The sequence below is a fragment of the Chiloscyllium plagiosum genome, chromosome 20, assembly GCF_004010195.1.
Source record: "Chiloscyllium plagiosum isolate BGI_BamShark_2017 chromosome 20, ASM401019v2, whole genome shotgun sequence".
Lineage (NCBI taxonomy): Eukaryota > Metazoa > Chordata > Chondrichthyes > Orectolobiformes > Hemiscylliidae > Chiloscyllium > Chiloscyllium plagiosum.
This window is the reverse complement of record NC_057729.1, coordinates 19997004-20022491: the sequence shown is the minus strand read 5'-3', so window position 1 is coordinate 20022491 and position 25488 is coordinate 19997004. Positions and strand designations below refer to the sequence as shown.

Sequence of the window (25488 nt, the reverse complement as noted above, 5' to 3'; positions counted from 1 at the left end):
TAAATGGCTGTTTTATTTAATATAACAATTTTGTGATTTATATGAAATAAAGGTGTATTAAGTGTGCCAATGACAAAGGTGAAGGGGTAGATAGTGTTAAGGATGTGGAGAGGCTGCAGAAGGACTTGGGCAGGCTAGAAGGATTGGCAAAGAAGGGGCAGATGGAAAAGAACATGGGAAAGAACATGAGGTTATGCAATTTGGCACGAAGAAGAGGCATTGCCTATTTTCTAAACTGGGAAAGGCTTCAGAAATCTGAAGGACAAGGGGACTTGGTGAGTCCTAGGTCAGAATTCTCTTGAGGTTAACATGCAAGTGCATTTGCTGAAAATGTGTTGCTGGAAAAGCACAGCAGGCTAGGCAGCATCCAAGGAACAGGAGAATCGACGTTTCGGGCATAAGCCCTATGCCCAAAACGTCGATTTTCCTGTTCCTTGGATGCTGCCTGGTCTGCTGTGCTTTTCCAGCAACACATTTTCAGCTCTGATCTCCAGCATCTGCAGTCCTCACTTTCTCCATGCAAGTGCATTTGGCAGTTAGGAAGGGAAATGCATTGTTTACATTCATTTCAGGAGGACTGGAATACATGATCTGAAATGTATTGCTAAGGTTGTATCAGGTTCTGTTCAGACCGCATTTGAAATATTGTGAGCAGTTTCGTGCCTCGTATCTAAGTGGAGGGAGTCCAGAAGAGGTTTACAAGATTGATCCTTGGGATGAAGGGCTTGTCATATGAGGAGCAGTTGAGGACTCTGGAGCGGTACTTGATGGAATTTAGAAAGATGAGAAGGGAACTGATTGAAACTTCCAGAATTCTGACATGCCTGAAAAGAATGGACGTGAAGATACTGTTTCCACTATAGGAGAGACTAGGACCTGAGGGCATAATCTGAGTGAAGGGATGATCCTTCAGAACTGAGATGAGGAGGGATTTCTTCTGTCAGAAGGTGATTAATCTATCAAACTCAATGGCACAGAGGGTTGTGGACACCAAGTCATTGCATATATGGGTTATGGAGAGGAGGCAGGAGAATGGGGTTGAGAAACATGTCAGCCATGATCGAATCGCAGAGCAGATGTGATGAACCAAATAGCTTAATTCTGTTCCTATATCTTATGACATTATAAATACTTTTTATCTGGACTTTTTAACTTGACAAAATAAAACGTAAACTTCGTCATCTCTTACCTACTACCGTTCTTCCTTTTTGCTGCTTTTTCATTACTCTTTTTCTTCCCAATCACCTCCCCAAAAAAAAGTTACTAATTGGATTGTGGTGATGGTTTTGAAATGATTAGTTACTAATTGATTTAGGAGTACAGTGTCGATCTGCAAGCTAACCCTAATTAATTTGCAACTAGAGCCAACAGTATAATTAATGTAGATAAAACAGAAGAGCGAACAGCTGTTTTTGCAAAATATTAGTAACACTTCAAATTTTTAATCTCTTTTTCTTTTAAAAGGTCCCTAAAATGTCCAGGGTTCTTGTGAACAGAAGTGAATTTTTAACTGACCATTCAGTAAAAGTTTGCTCTGTAGCCTTGTCTTCATACTGAATACATTTTGCTATATTAACAATGGTATTATTAAACTTGATATGTTAAAGTACATGCAATTGTTCATCAACATCTCCAAAATAAAGGGCTGAATTTTGGTGGAGGTCGGAAAACCTAGAATTATTTGGAACAAACAAGACCTTGTTTGAGAAACATAGGTCTGGTAGCATCTGTGGAGAGAAAACTGAATTAATGTTTCAAGTCCAATGATCCTCCAAGAATGTGTGGGCTTTTGAGTCTGGGGCACGTCCACTCTCATCTGCTTGCTTTCTTATTACTTCTGCTCTTTTCTTTTTTCTTTTGCTTTTCTTTTGAAACTTTCAGTAGTAGGTTAATTGAGACAATAGCACAACAGCAAGAGTGGACCATGTGCAGAATGGTGGCAGCCTCCTGGTGGTCAGATGTGGCTATTCTGGGGATTGGAGGTGGCAGTGCCAGTAAGGGAGACTTCCTAGCATTTGGGGCCAGCGATGGGAAAGCTTCCCCTATCGATTGGAGGTGACAACAGCAGACTTTTCAAGATGGCAGTGCTGGCAAAGTGACACGTTAAAGGAAGTCAGCCAGAGCGGGGCTCTTGGTTAGGCAACAATGGACTGGCAGCAGAACTGGGGGCTCCTGTTGTAGTACATCCAGAGCAGAGACTCCTGGGATCGTCCAGGGACTTCGGGTTGCTGTCACGGCAGACCCGGAGTGGTGACTCCTGATTATCGACGAGATGATGGCAACTCCTGGTTGTGGTAGACCCAGAGCCGGGGACTTGTGGTTATCAGTGAGGTACTGGCGGCAGTGCTGCTGGGGGATTCCTGGTTCTGAGCATGTGGATTCAGCAGAGGATTCTGTAGCAGCATCTGTGAAGTGCACCCAGTGGTGAAGAGATGGTGCCTAAAGAGTGGCGACTCCTACATTGGGTCCAGTGCAGGCGGTGGAGGAGCAGTGGCGACGCAGACATCATTGGCAAGCTAGCTCAGGACTCATGGGAGAGGCAGCGGAAGAAAGATAAATGAAAGAGAATCTGTTTTTTTTATTCTTAAACTATCCACAATAGTGCTGGATTGTAATGACAGTTGAAGCTTTTCACTGTACTTTAGTTTGATTTGATGTTTTTGTTGTCAAATGTACCTGTGAGACGCTTTGTTTTCAGAGCAGTACAGGTAGATCATAGCAAACAAGGACAAACAGATGATGTGTGCTTAGACAGAGCGAGGCATACAGGTTACAACTGCTCAGGAGGTGCGCAAAGCAAGATCAACATTATTTGGAGGTAGAGTCCATTCAGCAGTCTAATAATGGCAGGGAAGAAGTTTGTTTTTGAATTCATGATGCATGTGTTTAAGCTTCTGTATCTTCTGCCATACGGAAGAGTTTGTAGGAAAGCATTACCAGGGTGGAATGGGTCTTTGTTGTTGGTAGCTCTCCTGCAGCAATGAGAAATGTAAATGGAGCCCATGGATGGGAGAGTGGCTTCCAAGATGGTCTGGGCTATGCACACAACTTATGGTATTATTCAGTGGAAGATACAAGTGTCAATAAATCATTCAATCATTCTTCAAAACTTTGGATGTAGGTTTTCATACTCCTCATGACTCAACATTGGGTTTAACAGTTTTATAGATGAACCATGATTCCTTCTACATCTATTATCCACCCCACTCCCCAGGTCCAGTCATGACATGGGCCGTTTTCAGCAGAGCCAACTTGTTTTCAAATACTCTCAGCTCCCATTATACCTATTAAGTTTCTCCTCACTATTGCCTTATTATCATCAATACATTTGTTTTTCTAAAATAAAACAAAGGATTGTTGATGCTTAAGATTGGAAACAAAAACACATTGCTGTTGAAATTCAGCAGGTCTGGCATCATCTGCAGGAAGAAAGCAGAGTTAACGTTTCATGTCTGGAGACTCCTCATTAGAACGGATGTTCATTGGACTCAAAATGTTAACTCTGCTTTCTTCCCATAGACGCTGCCAACGTAAGTACCACCTTTTTTGAGCTGTTATCAGTTCTGAAAAAAAAAACCCATTGGACATAAAATGTTAAGCTGCTAGACCTGAGTTTTTCCAGCAACTTCAGTTTTGTTTGTTTCACATCTTCAGCACCCACAGTTTTTTGTTTTAATCTAGAATTTCCTGATCTGTGTCAGTTAATTAACATAGTTCTGCTTCTGTTTTTTTAAAGGAGATTGCTTAGTAGTGTAATTGTTGGCTTTCCTGAAGCAATGGGTATTAATATAACAAAAATATTCGTGATCAGAGACTGATTGGAATTTTTGACTGAGCATGTGCTCTTCCATGGTGTCTGGAGCCCAGCTGGTGCCTGGAAATGATCCCACCACGTTGTAGACTGGGTTTGGGGAAACTCAGTGTTCTTGGAGGTTTCCATCCTCTGCAATGGGTAATGGTAGCCCAGCAATTTGTCTTTAAAAATTGCCCCCATCCTAAAAAATTGATGAGACGCCATTACTTTGATTGCACACCGATGTCAACCTCAGTGGTACATGAATTGACTGAAAGCTATTGTCTGTGTACCTTGCCCTTGTTGTTAAATGTGTATTTGTTGACAAGAGCCAACAAGAGCTCCAGTCAATTCTCATGTACACCAGTGAGGGGCTTTAAGAATAATTGAGTAAGCTTCAGGTTTGGAACAATTATGCAGAACAATTTAGGCATCAAATATTGAACCTTCTTCAGGTTTAACTGTCTATTTCCCAACGGGCTGTTTGAAGAACTCTATTTTTTCTGTGATAGGGCACAGCTTTTGTCTATAAATGTTTCAATTTATTGGAAGAGACAACGTTTTTCTGGGCTATAAACTGAAGTGGAAGTTTTAGTGCTTTAATGGGAACACAGGAAAGTTTGGCAACTTGAAAAATAAATATTGTGTACTAAGCATAGTATTCCATTATCTTGACCTAATGCCTCTTTTTGTTAACATTCTGAAAAGAATAGACAGAGTAGATGCAGTGATATGTTTCCCCTGGTTGTGTGGTCTAGATGCAGGGACCATAGTCTCAGATTGAAAGACATAAAAGCATAGATATGAGAACAGAGGTAGGCCATTCAGCCCTTCAATCTGGATTAGTGGTGCTGGAAGAGCACAGCAGTTCAGGCAGCATCCAAGGAGCTTTGAAATCGACGTTTCGGGCAAAAGCCCTTCATCAGGAATAAAGGCAGTGAGCCTAGCTTATCTCTCCATGCTCCAGGCTCACTGTCTTTATTCCTGATGAAGGGCTTTTGCCCGAAACGTTGATTTCGAAGCTCCTTGGATGCTGCCTGAACTGCTGTGCTCTTCCAGCACCACTAATCCAGAATCTGGTTTCCAGCATCTGCAGTCATTGTTTTTACCTCATTCAGCCCTTCAAGCCTACTCCACCTTTCAATACGATTATAACTGATTATTCAACTCAATACCCTGTTTCTGATTTCTCCTCATTTCCCTTTAGCCCTCAAAACTACAACTCATTCTTGAAAAGATTCAATAATTTGGCCTCATCTGGCTCACAACTGTGCTTTTGGAAGCGAAACATGGGGGAAATTGAGGCTGAACACCAAAATCTGAGTTCAGGGAATTGTACCTGGCAACAACTTTCTGTTTGAGCTGTAAAATGTTTAAAAAGCTCTAAGTGCTTTGAGTATTAGTATGTGAAAACGTCCTGCCCACAAACAGCATTCCCTCTCTCGCTCATTCTTTCTCTGATCGAAAAGACAGATGGCCCCAGAAAGGATAAAAGAAAGAATATATGCCCAGAAAAGGTCTACGTTCACCTGCTCGACCTTCAAAATTGAAGGATGTTTATCGCCATACAAACAACAACACTCTGCTGAGGACATGGAGGTTCTGGGCCTCCTTCACCGCCGCTCCCTCACCACCAGACACTTGGAATAAGAATGCCTCATCTTCCGCCTCGGAACACTTCAACCCCAGGGCATCAATGTGGACTTCAACAGTTTCCTCATTTCCCCTTCACCCACCTCACCCTAGTTCCAAACTTCCAGCTCAGCCCTGTCCCCATGACTTGTCCGGACTTGTCCTACCTGCCTATCTCCTTTTCCACCTATCCACTCCACCCTCTCCTCCCTGACTTATCACCTTCATCCCCTCCCCCACTCACCCATTGTACTCTATGCTACTTTCTCCCCATCCCCACCCTCCTCTAGCTTATCTCTCCACGCTTCAGGCTCACAGCCTTTATTCCTGATGAAGGGCTTTTGCCCAAAACGTCGATTTTGAAGCTCCTTGGATGCTGCCTGAACTGCTGTGCTCTTCCAGCACCACTAATCAGAAACAATAACATCTCACTATTGCACAAATGAAAAAGGACTTTCCGCTGTACAGCTTGGACTTCTATATTCTTTTTCCACCCGTAGTATATGTATTAAACAATTTTCTTGTGTCTGTCATAATCATGAATGTGTGTTTTCATTTGAGGAAGTATAGGTTAAGTTGCATGAATTTAGATATCCTTTCTTTTGACCGTTCTTGTGAAAGTTAAGCATGTTACAATGATTTTTAAAAATCATTTACTGAAAAGAATACCTGTTGTGGTTTGCTTTTGTGCTAGGTAGCAGTCAGTCAAGCAAATTGGGTTTTATGGCCTCATTGGATTTTTATACATGTTGTGATGACTTGAAGAATGGTAGGACAGATTATTGATGCACTCTTCCCTGTTTAGTTATATTATCAAGGATTCATCCATAAGGTCCTTCATCATACTTGTTGGTTAATGCTAACGAAAGCTGGATTGTTAAAATATTCAATAGTTCCTTTTTAAAATAGCTAAGAAGGAAATTACTCAGTCACTATCTTTATAAGCATTCCAGCACAGTGACTCATTCACTGGAATCTGGATAAGCCTGTACCTGACTGAAATGCAACTAATGGAACATTCCTTTCCACACCCACTTGCACAACTGAGCTGTAACAAGTTAGGTGTTTTGTCCAGTTCATATGCAAAGTAATTGTAATCGTTTAAACTGAAACGCCATTGTTAACTACTGTTTGTACAGTAATTGCTATTCTACTTGATAAGGGTGGTATTCCATTATCTTGACCTAATACTTGGATGAATAAGACAGCCTTTCTTTGTTTTTAAAGTTCTTAAAGGGATAGACAGAGTTGATGCAGAGAAATGTTTCCCTGGTTGTGCGGTCTGGAACCAGGGAGCATACGTTCAGATTGAAAGGCATAAAACATAGAAATGGAGCACAAGTTAGCATTTCTTAGTATCCTGTTTCTGTTCTCACCCCATACTCTTTGATCCCTTTACCCTTCTCAACTATATCTAACATAACCTTGAAAAGATTCAATGTTTTGGAATCATCTGCTTTTCGTACAGAGAATTTCACAGGCTCCCCGTACTCTGAAGAAATTTTTCCTTATCTCAGTTCTAAATGGCCTATCCTGTAATCTTTGCTTCTCTATACTGTCTAGTCATTGGGAACATTCTTCCAGTGTTTATTCTGTTAATGTATTATTGGCTTTTGTGAGATCCCTTCTCGTTCTTCTAAACGCTAGTGAACATGTTTCTAACCAATCCAATCTCTCTTGTATTATCAGTCCTGCCATTTAGGGGTCAATTCCTGATGAAGGGCTTTTGCCCGAAACATCGACTGTCCTCCTTGGATGCTGCCTTACCTGCTGTGCTTTCCCAGCAACACGCTCTCGTCTCTAATCTCCAGCATCTACAGTCCTCACTTTCTCCTAGGGGTCGGTCTGGTAATCCTTAGTTGCAGTTTCTCCATAGCCAGAACATCCATACTCAGATAAGATGAACTAAAACTGCGCACAATACTCCAGGTGTGGTCTCACCAAGGCCCGGTACAATTGCAGGAGAAAGTGAGGACTGCAGATGCAGAGATCAGAGCTGAAAATGTGTTGCTGGAAAAGCGCAGCAGGTCAGGCAGCATCCAAGGAGCAGGAGAATCAACGTCCCGAAACGTCGATTCTCCTGCTCCTTGGATGCTGCCTGACCCACTGGTACAATTGTAGCCAGTCATTCATTCTCCTCTACTCAAATCCTGTTGCTGTGAAGGCCAGCATACCATTTGCCACCTTCATCGCTTATTGCACCTGCATGCTTGCTTTCAGTAACCGGTGTACGATGACACGTTGTGCCTCCTATTTTCCCAATCTATTACTGTTTTCAGCTAATCTGGCTTCCTGTTTTTCCTACCAAAGTTGATAACACTCATTATATTTCATATGTCTTGCATTTGTCCACTTACTCAACTAGTCTAAATTACATTGATGCATCTCTGCATCCTCCTCACAGTTCACTTTTCTATCTAACTTGACAGAGATATTACATCTAGTTTCCTTATCTAATAATATCCTTATCTAATCTAATATATATTGTGAATAGTTGGGGTGCAAAGCATTGATCACAACGGTACTCTGATAATAACTGGCAGCCTACTGGAAAATGATTGTTTATTCCTACTCTTTGTTTCTACTCTGCCAACCAGTCACTATCCATGCCAGTATCTGTATGCTTTGATTTTGCATGCTATTCTTTTTTGTGGGACTTTATTGAAAGCATTCTGAAAGTTTAAAACCACAACCAATGGCTCTCCCCTCTCATCAACTGTACCGGTTATCCTCAAAATTCTAGTAAATATGTCAAGTGTGACTTTTCTTTTGTAAATCCATACTGATTCTATCTAATCCTGTCACTATTAAATATTTTTATAATTGACTCAAGCACTTTAAGATGGAATTGAGGAGAAACCTCTTCATTCAGAGATTGGTGGGTCTTTGGAATTTTCTACCCCAGGTGTAGATTCAGTAATTTAGTTATTAGTTACATCGAGGGATATGGGAATAGTGAGGAAATATAATGTAGGTCGATGGTAAGCCATGATATAGGTTGGTGGAGCAGGTTTGAGTGGCTGAATGCCCTAATCTTGCTTCTGTGTTGCTATGTGCTTTATTGAATTGAGATAATGAGTCTGCCAAATAGTTACTTTCACTCGTTCTTTTAAGCTTCTTTTTCCAAATCCAGTTTATCATCTCCTTTTGTATGATTCCACAAGTAAAAGGCTTTCCTTTCTTTCATGGAAAGAGAGAGAGAGAGAAATGGAAGATGATCGGAGTTTCTCCAGAATTTTTTGTATTTTAGATTTCAAACATATATAGTATTTTGCTCTTATCAAGTATTCTCATGGGTAGGCAGGGGTGCTTTGGAGACATCACTAAAGTGTTTCGGCTCTCCTCCTGTGTGTTTGTTGTCTCCAAACTAATTCTAAACAGAGCAATTGTTTTGGGATTCTGGTGTCGGGCATACAAATGACACATACTGGCCACAAGCTGTTTTTGAGTGATTTTTGTTTGTTATTGGGCTATCTTTGAAGCCACTGAATTTTTTTGCAGCATCTTGCAAAGACACTTGATAGAATTTCAGTGCATTAGGATGCCTGCCGTCAGTTGTCCAAATCTCTAAAGCTTGTAGGAGCCCAGGGATCTCTATTGTTTAGCAAACTATGATCTTGGTCTGGGGACTGTGATCCTGGTCCTCAATATTCCCGTCAAACGATGAATAGGCACATTGGAAGCAATTGAATTCAAGTCCAGGGCTTGACAAAAAGTGCAGCCAGGCTGATTTCTGCAGAGGCATCAGACCCCAATATATTGTCCTCACCTCTTGTGTGCTTGCAATTTAGCAGTGCGCGGTTTGTCTACATTGGGAAGATCACAAACAACTTAGATAATTATTTTGCAGAATGTTTTCCCATTCAATTTGCAAGCATGGCTCCAAGCTTGCTGTTGCTTGTCAATTTAATCCTTTGACCTTTCTGTCCATGGCCTGCTTCAGTGATAAAGTGAAACTCAGTGCAAGCATGAGGACAGAGTCCTCTGACTTTGTCCTCGACAGCATTCAGAACTCCTCATAAGAGTTCCAGACGTTAAGTTGGTAACCTTGTCTTCACATTGCTGAATTGGCCTTGTCTGATTTCTCTCTTTATCCCTACATATTGCATTTGCTTTTTTCAAATGACCTTTTGGTCTCACTTTGACACACTTTCTTTAATTCTTTGCTATACTCATTACAACCCAAGTCAAAGAGAGTGGTATAGTCATAAGAAATTTTGGCTCGTGAGGTGATAAATTGGTCCATTGTTCTAGTGTCATATGAGTTTTCTGTTACTACTTGTTTCATGTATCTTTTTATTTTATAAGTCCCTTCTAAATTTGAATTTAAATATGTGCACTGCAATACATATTCTAATAACTCCTTGTATGAAGAAAGTTATCTCTCTTACCCATTCTACTTGACAAGTGCTAAATATGTACACTCTTCAGTGATTTGCACAAAACTGGAAAAAATGTTTTGAATATTTCCAGTTGATAACTTCCACTACTACTCCAGCAATGCAATTCTTTTTATAATCTTTTACAACTGTATATCAGCTGATTTTAAATATCATCATAATTAATTGTCATTATGTTGTCAAAAATATATTGTATTGATTAATCACCAACACCCCTCCTTTTCTTTAATTTGGCTACTCCTGTGTCTGTTTCTCTTTATTTACTGATTTGATGTCTGTACCTGTAAACCTGTTCTATTTTTTTCAGTGCTATTTACATTTTCCCCTTTTAAAAACTCTTCGATCAGATTAAAGTCCATTTAGAGTCCAAGGAAGATTGGGGATGGAGATTGTAGCCTCTAAAATGGGTCTGTTCAGGTAGATTAGATGGTTACAAACATAAAACCTTAAACTTAACCCCTGCCCAGTTCAGGTGTAAGCAAATCAAGGATGTGTGGCTGGCAACAAATATTGCTCTAGAAGTGGGTTGATTTTAAAGGTATGATTGAGGCTCTGTGCCTCCAATTTGATGTCTATTTTAATTTTTTTAAATGTAACCTGTCAGTTTTACTTAGCCTTTGTGAATCTGGCAGCTAAAGACAAACAGGAACTTATTGTTTCAGGAGATAAGTTACCTACTAAAACCAAATTACTGTCTTCCATCCCTTTTATTTTAATTACCTTATCCCTCCTGGCACCTTACCCTGCCACTGCAAGAATTGCAAAGCCTGCACTCACACCTTCCATTCTCTATGCTCCCCCACAGCAGACCCCAGTAGTTCTTTCTTCATAACCTTTCTGATTTCCTCTTCCAAACCCCACTTCCCTCCCTATCACCCCAAACAAACATCACTGTCTTTTTTAGTTCTACTCCCACCTCTTCTTCCTAGCTGCAAACTGGTGCTGAATGCTCACTTCAGATAGGTGGCCAACCTGTTTGGGTGGTTCTGGCCTGCAAAAGGAGGCAAGAAATATTAAGCAGATACAATTGTTCCATATTGCAGGATCCAGATATCCTTCTGCCCAGTCTCCAAGCTAATATTATAAGACCATAAGATATAGGAGCAGAAATCAGGCCATATGGCCCATCAAGCCTACTCTGCCATTCGATCATGGCTGATAGGTTTTTCAACTCCATTTTTCCACTTTCTCCCTGTAATCTTTGATCCCGTTGGAAATCCAGAACTTATCACCAAGAATAAGTTCTTGGATATTTTCAGTTCAGCGAATGTCACAAAACTAGCAGTAAATACTTGCTTTAAAATGCATAATTTATGACTTTATTTTCTAGCCATGAGAGATAAATAGCTGAGCTACCATGTATTTAAGTTGAATTGAGCTGCCAACTAGTGTGAGGTAAGGTGGAAAACTGGTAGATGGAGAAGACAGATTTGTGCAATCAGGAAAAAAACTGTAAACCTTGTTGTTTTCGAAAACAATTCTGTGGTACATATAAGTGGCTAGGAGTTAGCTGAATTATAGTTGACGGCCATGCATGTAGTGACTACCTGACTGAGCTGCAGTAAGTTGAGGTGGCAATTAAAAATGGTCAGGTATGCAATCAAATGGATAAGGTAATTAAAATAAAAGGGATGGAAGACAGTAACTTGGTTGCAGTAGGTAACTTACCTCTTGAAACAATAAGTTCCTGTCTGTCTTTAGCTGCCAGATTCAGAAAAGCTAGGTAAAACTGGCAGGCTACATTTAATAATCAAACAAGGCTATACCACATCCTATCTAAATGCATTCTTGCAAGCTTTGTACTGTAGTGATAACAATTATCCTGGCGAAGCTGAGTCTTGTCTGAGAAAGATGTGCACCCTGTAAAGGGCAGTAATCACAAATGAAATTGATTATGTTTAATGTTTGTGCAAATTGGGCAAATTGTTAATTGTCAGATAAATGATAGGAAAAATGTTTTGAAGTGAGGTAAAATTGACCTTTGCACTAGCATTTCAGTTTGTCATTCAGTAATACAGATGCGTATGCTTTGTGCACAGCAAGTTCAATGTAAGGAAACTATACTACGTATTTCTCATTGCTGATAGCTGTGTGTTGAGAATGTAACTTGCCACTTATATCTATGGCCTAAATGTTATCATATAGAATGGACTTCTTCAGTATCTGAGGAGACATGAATGGCACTGAACATTGCACAATCATCAGGCATCCCCACTTCTGATTACAATAGAGAGAACATCATTGAGCAGCTGAAGATGGTTGCACCTAGAACTATAACCTGAGGAACTCCTGCAGTGATGTCCTTAAACTGAGATGTTTGACGTCCAACACTCACACCCATTGTGCTAAGTATGATTTCAACCGATGGAACATTTTCCTTTTGATTCCGATTTACTCCAGTTTTGGTAGGCATCCTTGACGCCATATTATGTCAAATGTTGCCTTGATGTTCAGAAAAGTCACTTTCCCCCCCAAGCCTGGACTTCAGCTCTTATGTCCAAGGTTTGGTCTAAGATTGTAATGAGATCATTGGTTGAGTGGCCCTTGTGGAACTCAAACAGGGAGGCATGAGCAGTTAATTCCTTTGTGGAGCTGCTTGATAGCACTGTCACAACACTTTTCGTCACTTTGAGAGGATATTGATTTAATTGGCCCTTTGAATTTGACTAGAAGCAAGTGAGGACTGCAGATGCTGGAGATCAGAGTTGAAAAGTGTAGTGCTGGAAAAGCACAGCCAGTCAGGCAGCAACCGAGGAGCAGGAGAATCGACGTTTCAAGCATAAGCTCTTCATCAGGAATGGGAGTGGTGGGTGGTGTCGCCAAGAGGGCTGAAAGATAAATGGGAGAGGGGTGGGTAGCAGGGAAGGTAGCTGAGAATGCGATAAGTAGATGAAGGTGGGGAGTGATGGTGATACGTCAGAGAGGAGGGTGAAATGGATAGGTGGGAAGGGAGGTGGTGATAGGACAGATAGGACAGTTCAGGAGGGTGGTGCCGAGTCAGAGGGTTGTATCTGGAATACGGTGCAGGCAGGGGAAATGAGGAAACTGGTGAAATCAACATTGATCCCGTGTGGTCTCAAGATGGAAGATGATGCATTCTTCCTCTTAGTGTTGGGTGGCTAGAGTTTGGCAGTTGAGGAAGCCCAGGACTTTGCATGTCCATAGTGGAGTGGGAGGGGAATTGAAGTGTTCAGGTGTTGGGTTGATTGGTGCATGTGTCCCAGACATGCTGTCTGCAACTTGCGGAACATTTCAACTCTTCTCACTCTCACTTTCTCTCTTCTCCCCCCCCCCCCCCCCCCGCACTCTGCCAAGGACATGCCAAACTCTAGGCACAAGAACACCTCATCTTTTGCCTTGGGACACTCCAACCACACAGGATCTGCACCACCCTCCTCTCTGACCTATCACCATCACCCCCCACCATCATCTACCTATCGCATTCCCAGCTACCTTCCCACCCCCCACACTCTCCGCATTCCTGATGAAGAGCTTATGCTCGAAATGTTAACTCTCCTCCTCGGATGCTGCCTGACCAGCTGTGCTTTTCCAGCACCACATGTTTTGCCTTTGGATTTGACATGTTTTTATGCTCAAGATATTCTGAGCACTTTTTGAGGGTGAAGAATCTCTTGATGTTTGCCTTCATTAACTCTCCAGCACTCCGGTGGGGAGCAGTGGGTTTTCATGATTCTCCACCCTTTCCAGGTCTTTGTCTTCTGGAGTCAACAAACTTCAGTTCAACTTCCATGTTCCACAGCCACCCATCTGTACTTTCTGTTGGTAATGGATGGCAAGTAGGAGGCATTGGGCAAAAACAAAGACTAGTTTGACATTTGTTGATTTGACTGTAACATACGGGGCACAAACAAATATATAGTGGAATGGACAAGACCCATCCAGCTTTAACCAGGTGTTGTATTGCTGAAGATACTGTGAAGCTTGACATCATCTCGCATTTCCCTCACGAGTCTTGATGCAGCATTCAGTTTGCTGTCTGCTTTGCTGGATTATCCAGCCACATCAGCAATGCAGTTGGAATCACTGCTCCAATAAATGAAATGGTATTGCATAGAAATCTATGGAAACAGACTATCTGGCTTGAATAATTTATCTTCATGCAAGCTTTTCCCCACCCTGTTTCCTCTCAGCCTACCACCAGGCCTTTATACCCTTTTCTCTGTCATAATCAAGAGGAACCTTTGATTATCTGAATGAGATGGGCGGGCACTATTTAATTTGGATAATTGATTATTTGGTTAATTGATTAAATGTCTGTCTTCTGCTGGTCGGAGTTTTATTAAGCTCACTCCCGGTCCGGTGACGAGGTAGCAACACACTGTGCGTGAGCCCCCCACACCCTGGCCACACTGACCCCGTCCGTGCCCCCCCGCCCTCCTTCCCTCCCCCCACCCCGCCTACTCTCCGGGGCAGCTGAACTGGACGCTACCAACAAGACTACTGCTGCTGCTGCCTTTTGGTGGTGGGGGGCGTGGGAGTGAGTCTCCAAATAGTGTGCCCACATACACAAGTTTACTGCAATGTTTTGACAGGTTTCACCTCTGCCCTGTGCAGGACAATGTTGGAGAGATTATCTTGGGAAGGGGGGTTTATGGTACACCCCTGTGTAGAACTCCAGGGAAAGTATTGAGGGGTGGGGGGAAGAGAGACAGAGAGAGAGAGAGAGAGAGAGAGAGAGGGAGGGCGGGCAGGAGGTCAGTCATTTGGAGACGGTGCCTGTTTAATCACTGTAAACAAAAGATGCGATCAGTGTTGGAACACGTCTTTGATGTAATGTTTCTTTTGGGACCTCGATCTCCTTCGGATAATTCGATATTCAGATAATTGAGGTTCCTCTGTATTTATCTAACTTCGTCTTTAGTGCATCCATGCTGTTTGCTTCAACTATTCCATGTAATAGCAAATTTCACCGTCTCAGCACTTTCTTGGAAAAGGTTTTTCCTCTATTTTTAAATTTAATTTATCAATGACTATATTATTTATGACCTCAGTTTTTAGACTGTTACAAATGAGAACAGCTTCTCTGAATCTGTCCTATTAAATCTCTGTATAATTTTAAATCCATTTGCTCACCTATCATTATCATCTTCGCAGCCTGTTCATTCTTGCTTCAAGATCTCTTGAGCTTCCAAGCAGTTCCTGCTGGATTTCCTACAGGAAATGCAGATAATTGACAGTTTAGCACTGCACCACAGCAAGTTCTTAATCTCTGTTGTAATGTAAAGGAGCTGTGTATTTTTGTGTAGGAAGAAAATTATTTAACTGAAAATTATTTGTTCTTGCAAACATAATGGTAATGTATTTCTTAAATTTTATACTCCTCTCCAATTGGGGAGCAGAATTTAATTTCTGAATTTTTTGAATAACATGAAATTGGATAATTGCCACAGCCATATACTAATAATGTGAAACTAGTGGCCTACGCTTGTGTGGTGCATCTGATTTTTTTTCATAATTAGCACATCCTGTATAATCTCATTTGAGGTAACCCACAAACTTAATTATATAAGCATTATAAACTTTTAATTGAATTTTTTTTCCTTACTTGCAGCTCTTGTGTTTAGCAGTAACTAATTTGAACAATTAATGTCTGAAAGCACTGTATTCATATACTTCTCCGTTTGCATTTTCTGTAGCAAGCACTTGATCTGAAACCTAAGGAGCTATCAATTTTCTGCGAATGATTATAATAGGCTTGAATCCTTTAATAGTTCTTTAAATAGACTAGAAATAGGGATTTGTATTTGCAGGAAACTTACTTGCCTGCAAATATAGCAAATTGAGTTTAAATGAAAATCAGTGAAAAGGATTGTAGTAGCGATGTGTTGCAGCCGCACTCTTGGGTTGAACTGATATCATAGAATAGGTAAAAACAATGACTGCAGATGCTGGAAACCAGATTCTGGATTAGTGGTGCTGGATAAGGACAGCAGTTCGGGCAGCATCCGAGGAGCAGGAAAGTCGACATTTCGGGCAAAAGCCCTTCATCAGGCAGGAATACCTATTCCTGATGAAGGGCTTTTGCCTGAAATGTCGATTTTCCTGCACCTCGGATGGTGCCTGAACTGCTGTGCTTTTCCAGCACCACTCTAATCTTGATATCGTAGAATTCCTATAGTGTGGAAGCAGGCCATTCAGCCCATTGAGTCTACACTGACCCTCTGAAGAGCATCACACCTAGACCCACCCCACAACCCTATCCCTGTAATCCTTCATTTCTTGCAGCAAACACACCTAACCTGCACATTCCTGGACACTGGGCAATTTATAATGGCCAGTTCATCTAATCTGCACAGCATTTGGACGATGGGAGGAAACTGGTGTACATGGAGGAAACCCACATAGGCACATGGAGAATGTGCAAACTCCACACACAGTTGCCCAAGGATGGAATCAAACCTGGGTCCCTGGTGCAATGAGGCAGCAGTGGTAATCACTGAGCCACTGTGTCGCCCCATGAAATGTGGTTATCTCATATAAAGGAAGAGGGTGAAATTTAGTCAATGGGTCATTGAATTACTATAGAAAATTAACCACAACTTTTTATGTAGCATTTATTTGCTTCGCACACAATTTTACTTGAAGTTGTGTTGTGGAGAAAATATAGAGAATCACCAGGAGACGCAGAGAGCTCTTCAAGAAGTAGGTCTTTTATTTGCAAACAAAAAAACCATGACACTAAGAAAGCAGATTCTCAAATGCCTCCGAACTTCAGGGTCCTTGGATTTTTATATTTTTTTTATAATGTTTCTGTTAGCTTATCAGCATGTCCAACTATATTAATCAAAGTACCTCACTCTAGCTACACAATAAACCCAGTGATGTTAGTTACCATTATCTCTTTAGTTGTACATTCTACTTAATGTTATTCTAATGTCACGGTTAGATATTTATTGCTAACTCTGCTACAGTGATCTTCCATTCCAGACTATCCTGTTATGATAGATATTTAGCTATTCCATCTATTACAATAGTCTCCTGTCTCAAGCTGACTCTACTAACTATGAATTAGATATTTTAATGTCATATCCCAAATATTTATGGTCCCAATCTTGTCATAATAACACTTAACAGAGAAACTTGCTTTATTACTTGTGTTATCTCATCTTGCCATAGTGACCTTTCAGCCTGAACCTTACTCTGCTAATTGGTGTAAGAGTATTCCACTATTCTTATCCCATCCTGCCTTCCACAGATCACAGATTGCCAGTGGTCTCCATGCTTTAACCCTTACCATGATTTCATGTTCTTTATTTTCCATAGTCACCACAGATTATTTTGCCAATTACAACTTGCACATTGTAATGAGTTGTAAGAATGATAGTACTCATTCTTTATTTTGTTCTTGCAGAGGATGCCGACTATAGTGCCTTTGGTACTGACACTTTAACACGGAAAAAGAATGTCTTGTCAAATGTACTGCGTCCTGACAACCGAAAGAAACTTCCAATTGCCATCAGCTTGCCACGTGATTTCCGCCCTGTCTCTTCAATCATTGATGTCGACGTTCTTCCAGAAACCCATCGAAGGGTGCGGCTGTATAAACATGGATCTGATAAACCACTAGGATTCTATATTCGCGATGGCTCGAGCGTCCGAGTAACTCCCCATGGATTGGAAAAAGTCCCTGGAATTTTCATATCTAGATTGGTGCAGGGGGGATTGGCTGAAAGCACCGGTCTGTTGGCTGTAAATGATGAAGTTCTTGAGGTGAATGGTATTGAGGTATCTGGTAAAAGCCTCGATCAAGTGACTGACATGATGATTGCAAATAGTCACAATCTAATCATAACTGTGAAACCAGCAAATCAAAGAAATAATGTGAGGATCACTCGGACTTCTGGTAGTTCAGGCCAGTCCACGGACAGTGGTACTAGTCATCCCACTTTTGTGGCATCCCAACATGTTGTGCAGAATTTCCATTCAGAAGAAGTGGACAGTGATGAAGAAACAGACATAGTCATAGAGGGCAACAGTGAGCCACAGCACATTCCAGTAGCAGCATCAACCAGTGCTAGTATAATGTCTTTAACAAAAAGTGACAGTGATCATGGTTTAACACCAAATGGTTCTATTGCCAGCAGTGAAGGAAATACATGCACATTAATTGCTGCCATGAAAGTGGATACTGTGGAAAAGGAAGATCTGAATAAACGAAGCATGGAGGAGGATGGCACGGTTATTACACTATAGGTTTCTTACCCTGCACTTAAAGGGTGCTAATGATATATGTTTTCAGAGCAGTCTGTTATGGTTATTATGTGCTATACAGTAACTTTTTGTCATAATTTTCAAAGTGTTTCATGTGTGAAATGAGCAGCATAATGTTATAACTAGTATGCATTTTGAATACACAACTTGAAATGGATGGAGTAGTGAAATGTTCACTGCTTTGGGGCAGTCCCTTCCATTTCTGTGTGTATACTTTTAAATAGGAGTACTTTTCAGAGAATTGCAACTTTTACAAAGGAGAAATATAAAAGGTCTCCCACCCAAATAGATACCTAAAAAAAAATCTCATATGACGATCTATTATTGATCTGGTATATACTCATTGTAGAACCACAAAGATCTGACTGTTTACAGTACAATTCCTATACTGATGGTTATTTTAATTTTCTTTTCAGAATAGTTGCACTTAAATACCAAAACAATAGCTTTAATGTAATGAATAATGATTTCTTAAGCATGTTTCTTTCCCCCATCCTTTTTTCATTTTAGAAGATTTTTATGTATGTGGGCATGCATTTGATAAGGTAGTATTAACCACTGCTTAATCCACAGTGACGTCATAAAAAGATGGGATGAGGAATAATTGTAAATTTCATACTCTAGTAGCTACATAATTACTATACAATTCCTTCAAAAAATACACGTTACAGAGACTGAGGTGAAAAGCCTGCCTCTCTGGCTTTTTAAAAATATATAATTAGTCCTGATCAAATATCCTGTTCAATTAAAGGAGTAGTGAGGTTTATTTTAATTATGGTTCAAAACAGAACAGTTAAGGTACTAGCAATACCTATAGACTAGCTTACTATAATTGATACTTGTACTATCAATCCGTGTAAACTTACAAATTATTTTGATATTTGCTACCAGAGAGTATTCCTAGCATTTTTTTAAAAAATGCAAATGCCCTCAGAATTACTGATAATGTGAACATAGGAATTCTGCAAGGAAATGAAAGTTGAAGTGCTAGTACTCAGACAAGTTATTAAATCTTGTGTTGTTGAAGACTTTATAAAACTAAATCAAACAGACTAAATTGTCAATGCTCCTATTAATTTCAGCAAAGATTCATAGCCTGATGAAACAAATTGCCACTGTGCTGTAAACTTTTCGAGTAGACACTTCAGAGTTATGTAGATGAAATTCTAACCGGGATTAATTCTACTTAAAGCACAAACTGATGGGGCACCCAGCAACTCTGTTGTTTGGATATAAACATTTTATTGATGTTTTTAGAGTTGCCTTTCATCGATCTAGATAAATACTGTAGAATAGCATGGTTCTAAGAAGGAAAAAAAAGATTCTATTTATTATCCTAATTCCTGGAGAATTTTGTTTTCTCATTTGCTTTGCTTAGTTTGTTGATTATTGCTTGAGGCAAACAAGATTTTTAAAAATGTTCTTATTGGGTTCCCATGAATACATTCACATTTTGTGAAGCCATGTCAGGTGTGCAATTGCAATTACATTTTAAGTCACAATTTCATTCTCCTTGCTCTGCCAATTTCACATGTATTTAATATTAACATCAAACTTGCAGTGCCATTTTATAGTATCCTGTACAAACATGGGAGGCCTCACTTTTAATATCAGCCAGTTTGTAACAGAACAGGAAACAGTTTAGGACCATTAGAGGGAAATCTAATGTGAGGAGAGGGGGTTGTTACTGACCTACTGTGTGCGGGTAAATTAGTTGTAATGTAGGTGCTTGCTTGTGTAATGATCCTGTGAGAGATCATTAAAGAGAAATCCAGGCACTTAGTAATCAACTGACCGAGTTACACCAGAAGATTTCAAATGTTGAGACAAAAAAACCTTAGTTTTTAAAAAAATAAACAAAGCAAACACCACTGACTTCAGACAATAGTTTATAAAGACTTGTACTCTAAATTCAGTTCTCCTAATTACTCCCTCTGCTCTATCCTTCCCAATATTAGATTTGATATATTAGATTGAAAGTTCATTCAGTTTCCCTGGAACCAACTTTCAAACTAGGTGGTTGTCTAGAGTTCTCCTTAATTCTCATTTTCCAAAGTAATATTTTATGAGGATCCTTCCATTAGTTCTTTTGCTTAGCATCCTCTATCTTGAACTTAATTCATTACTACTGTCTCTGCTGTTTGCTTTGGTTGCCAGCATATATCCAACTGCTGTCTCACAGCTTTCAAATTAAATTGTTAACAACTCTGCCACAAAATTTGGTGAAGACCACACTAGATTTATTTCTCTAGCTACAAACTAGGGATTACTTCAGCCTCCCTTCCTAGTTTAAAAAAAAACAATTGAGTTTGAACTTGATGTACCTTCCACATTTGCTTAAAAGAAACTAATGTTTCTTTCTTTTGGCTTTTCCACCTCAATGAGCTGTGTTCTACAATGTGGATGGCATAGTGGTTAGCACTACTGCTTCACATTGCCAGGGACCAGAATTTGATTCCAGCCCCGAGCGACTGTGTGCCTGCATTCTCCCCAAGTCTGCATGTTTCCCCCGGGTGTTTTGGTTTTTTTCACAGTCCAAAAGTGTGCAAGTTAGATGGATTGACCATGCTGAGCTGCTCAGTGTCCAGAGATGTGTGGTCTAGGTGGATTAACCATGGTAAGGGCAGGGTGGGAGGATGGGTTTGGTTAGGATGCTCTTCAGAGGGTTGGTGTGGACTCAGTGGACCGAATGGCCTCTTTCCACACTGTACTATGCTATGTTTCCATGTTCTACACCAAATACCCAGATAACTTAAGAGTTTTTATCACCAGAGTCAATTTCTGTGACTAAGGGATATCCTCAACTGAATGTAAGTTCATTATTTTACAATAAAAATAATCCCTTAATTCTGTAACTCATATGAATATTTTAGATCTCATGAAGTTTTATGACCATTTTTGTAAGAAGGTTAATTTCAAGTTTTTTAATGGGAATAACAATAGACCAAGAAGTCTAGAAATGGGTCATCTGTTATTCTAGTGTTTACACTTGTTTCTTTGAAGGTCAGAAATAACTTGCATTAAAAGCAAATTACTGTAGATGCTGGAATCTGAAACCAAAAGAGAAAATGCTGGAAAATCTCAGCAGGTCTGGCAGCATCTGTAAGGAGAGAAAAGAGCTGACGTTGAGAGTGTAACGGACCCTTTGTCAAAGCAAATAACTTGGGTTAGTTTTTAACTATAATTCCAAGCTTGTTTGAATGAAGTTACCTCAGGGTTGCCCATCAAATTCACCATCAGGTATCCCCATTTATACAGTTAAACTTAAATTTCTGAAATTAAAAGTTTTTATTCTCAAACATGAGATATGAACTAGATATTCACAATATCTGGTTGTGGTACACTTATCTATCTATCTATGTCTTTTATAGAATACTGCAACATCTTTGTTTGGATACTGTCCAGTTGCTTTACCAAGCTAAAAATCTTATCAAAAGAACAAATTGCCTTGAAACTAAAATATATGTATTTTTTAAAAAATGCATTTTTGTTATGCAAGAGCATTTCTTCAAGTCTGTCAATGTGGTTTATGGTCTACACTTATATTCTGTTAGGATCAGGGTGGTAACAAACTCATCAGGTTTGTAACAAGTCTGCAAGAGAATCTGCTCCAAATTCTGCAGAATTTTCATGGAAGCAGATTTTCTGGAGTCTCCTCTAGGTGCCCTTAAAGGTGTTAATTAATTTGGAAGAATAGCCAAAGATTCAAGCCACCTGGCAACAATAAATCTATATTATGCAGATCCTGCCTTCCACTGAGACTACCGATTTGCTTTATTTGACCAAGTCCTTGTTAGCATTTAAGCGTACCACTTTGAAAATATAAATGTTTCCATTTACTGTTTTAATATTAATTACCATTCTAATTCAAATTAGCCTAAACATTAAACTAGGTCTCTAAATGCTCAAGAAAAATATTTTTCTAGGACAGACCTTAATGAGCTTAATAGTTTTTGAGGCTTGATCCAGGTGCTGTCTGAATTTGCCATTTAAAAAAAATCATTTTTATGAAGTTTATAAGAGCAAACATTTTGTCCTATTATTCCGCATTAAACTGACTCTGAATATCCAAACTTCTATGTTTTAATATAATAATACTAAAGTGTGGTGTTAAAGGGACATCACATCTACTACAGGATGCAGAGAAGATTTTAACTGTAGACTGAGTCGGCTACTCTTGCCCAGCTGCTGAGAATGAAGCACCATTGGAAGCAGAATGTTTGATGTGACTTTTTACTTGGGGCTGAAGCATGATCAGTTAGCTAGACAGCTGGTTTGCGATGCAGAGTGATGCCAACAGTGAAGTTTCAATTTCCAGACAGGCCAAAGTTAGCACAAAGAATTTTCCTTCTCAGTTTCTTGCCTGAAGTGTGGTGATTCTCCGTTTAAATACTTCCCGTCATCTAATGAGAGAACATTAGTCCGGTAAGACTTTACCTTTTAAGTCTTTTGTTCCTTTGCTACTGGGATGCATACAATCTATCAAATGCCCTTCTGAAACAAAATGTTGAATCCTTACTTGTTTGCAAATCTAAATAGTACATACATTTATAAAAGCCAGCAAATAATGAATTTGCTGAAAATCATCTGTATTAAAATCCATGATGCTGGCAAAAGTCAAAGTAAATAACAATTAGTATTTAAGCTTAATTAAATTGATGACTGTGTCAGGTGGTGGGTTTCCTCATATGAATGTCATACAATTTTATACTTTAAAGCCATCATAAAGAAACACATTTTTATTTTGAAGTATTATTGTGTTAAAAATTTGAGCTTTTGAAGAGTTCATACTTTTCTCAGTAGCCTCAAATACATCACAAATTACGAAATGCAACTTGAGAGACTTCAGTTTAAATCTGGACTGATTTGACCTTCTGACTTTAAGTTGGTAATGATCCCTCACTTTTTATTTAAATACATACACCTTAGTGAGCAAAGAGTTCTTTCTTCTATCCAGGCTAAACCAACAATTGAATAAGATAAAATGTGAGCAACATTTGAAGTGAGAAAAATAGGAAATATTTTCTAACTGCAAATCGGCATTTAAAAATTGGAATACTTTGTTTAATGCAGGCACATATACGGTATGTACATTATACATCCATGTAGTAAAGGTTTCTTTTGAAGTAATCGAGAATTTTGTAGCAATTTGCCTAAAATGCTGCCTCACTTTGCACACTTTGAAAATCCCTGATAAAAACTGAAAGAACTGGGAATGCTGTAAATCAGAAACAAAAACAGAAGTTGCTGGAAAAGCTCAGCCAGTCTGGCATCATCAGAGAAGAGAAATCAGAGTTAATGTTTCGGGTCCGGTGAGTCTGTCTTAGAACTTGCTTATTGTTTTGAATATTGCTCAGAATATGCTTAGTGTTCTGTGGAAGGATCACCAGATCCGAAACATTAACTTTGAAGATCCTTGATTTGTTTTTCCTTTTCACTCTCCTAGTTTCATAAGTTTTAAAATCTAATTTTAAAAATAATGATTTGCTGTGCAAACCTAACAGTAAGTAGGATCAGTCATGTGCTGTTTCTAATGACAATGCTACTGATATATTTAATTATCTTAATGCAAGTTGGCATTTTTTAATTTGCTGAATCTAATATGCTTAGTAAGGGTCTGAAATATGACTATACAGAATACAAAATTTCAGGTAATTTAGCCTGCTGAATCTGTGAAAATAGTACATCACTTCCTTCCCAGCTAATTAATTGACAGCTGCATGTTGTATTAAAAAGCAAAAACAAACTAGCTTTACTCAGAGGTGAAGAGTAAGTGTTTCCTTTGCAGCAAAAAATATGATCAGTGTGAAAAATCACTTTTAAATTATAACTCGGCATGAAACAAATGAAGGGCATGAAATATATGAAAGGCACTTGCTTTGATCTAATCATTGTGACACTGGAGAAATTTTAGAATTCCTGAACTTGAAAGAAAACCTCTATTTTTGGTTACTCTGATGTAAAACATTCTCAATGAAGCATGTTGTTCAGCTTGACAAACTAAATGAGTGCACAATCTGAGACTGTGTTGTTCAGGACAGAAAAATGCTGATCAATTCAATGGCGAACCGCCGAACGGATCAAATATTTTGTAGCATGTCTGAAGATATGCATTTTGCTTGTGAATATACCCTCTACTGGCTTCTCGCTGTACTACATGTCTTAATATGACTGCTGCTGAATTATTTGTGGACTATTTGTTCACTCTGAAACGACCACTACAAACTGGAGGGAAGTGTATAATTGCATGTTTTGAAATGGCGATTCCAAATGATCAAGCTATTTTTATAACCTTGTATAGGAATATAGTGTATAAGTAGTTACTAAAATAAGAAAACAAATTGCTGTGATGTTGCATTTTAGAGCCTCTGTCTTTTCTGTCTCATTTACTACCTCTTAGATTTATGATAGTAAACACTGTAATCTGACATCATTCCAAATAGTTTATGTTCCATGTTCTGAATATATAGCCTCACATTTCTTCTTTTTTCAAGCAACTGCAGATGGAACGCATTTAATGAAAATACCCATGCTGAGTTCTATCTCTTGTTTGTGAATACTATGCTATGGCTTTGTGATATTTTAATGTAATTTTTTAATGAAATGATTTGTAAAAGATAGGCACAGATATCAGTATTTTCTTATGTCTATACAATATATGTTTATATGATCACACTAAAGAGAAATTTCACATTTTAGAATCTGACCATAGCCTCATGCTTAATATGATATATTTGTATGAACTAAAGAAAAATCAGTAGAGGCTTCAACTTTTATAGTCATATTCAAGGTTTGGCTACCCTGCAGTATTTTCGCTTTGTGGTATCTTCTTCCCTTTTTTTTAAATTCTTTCTGCTAAGACAATGATAGTGACCATAAATATGCTTCATGCAAATCTTGGATTTCTTTGAAATTTTTCCCATGAGTTGTTGGAACCATTCAGCATTCTATTAAAACATGTCAAAACAATTTGTAAGTTGAAATTGTATAAAGGTGATGGTCTTGACCTGTACAATCCTAATACTTGCAGAGTTTATCGTCTACAGCTATTCCATATATGTGACTAGCTTTTGAGAATTTGAAATTACTTGAATTTATTAAGCAAACTATTCATCACTTCAAATAAAACAAATGAAATATTGCACTTTAAATCCCTTTGCTATACTTTTCACATAACATAGAATTAGTATCAAATGCAATCTGTAGAAATGGGAACAGAAAACTTGGCATGTACACTGTTGAATATAACAATAAAAGCTGGTGAACAAACGATTTATTTTGTCCTGTTTTTGCAGTTGTTTTACTTAATAAAGACAAACTGGTCCTTACAAATTTTATCTTTTAAGAATTAAATTGGAAATGCTGAGATCAGAATATATGTAATGAAATTCTCAGTTCATATATTTCAAATCTGTATAAGTATACAATCGA

General features: G+C 39.1%; 1 protein-coding gene across 1 annotated transcript in view; it reads left to right on the top strand.

Annotated features, from left to right (window-relative positions):
- LOC122560062 (partitioning defective 6 homolog beta-like) overlaps positions 1–25329 on the top strand; it is a 93513-nt gene extending 68184 nt beyond the window's left edge. Inside the window, exon 3 of the mRNA XM_043710266.1 lies at positions 17198–25329. Coding sequence (XP_043566201.1) covers positions 17198–18039 — 842 coding nt within the window. The 3' untranslated portion in view covers positions 18040–25329. The remainder of the gene's footprint in view (positions 1–17197) is intronic.
- Positions 25330–25488: the final 159 nt, after the last annotated feature.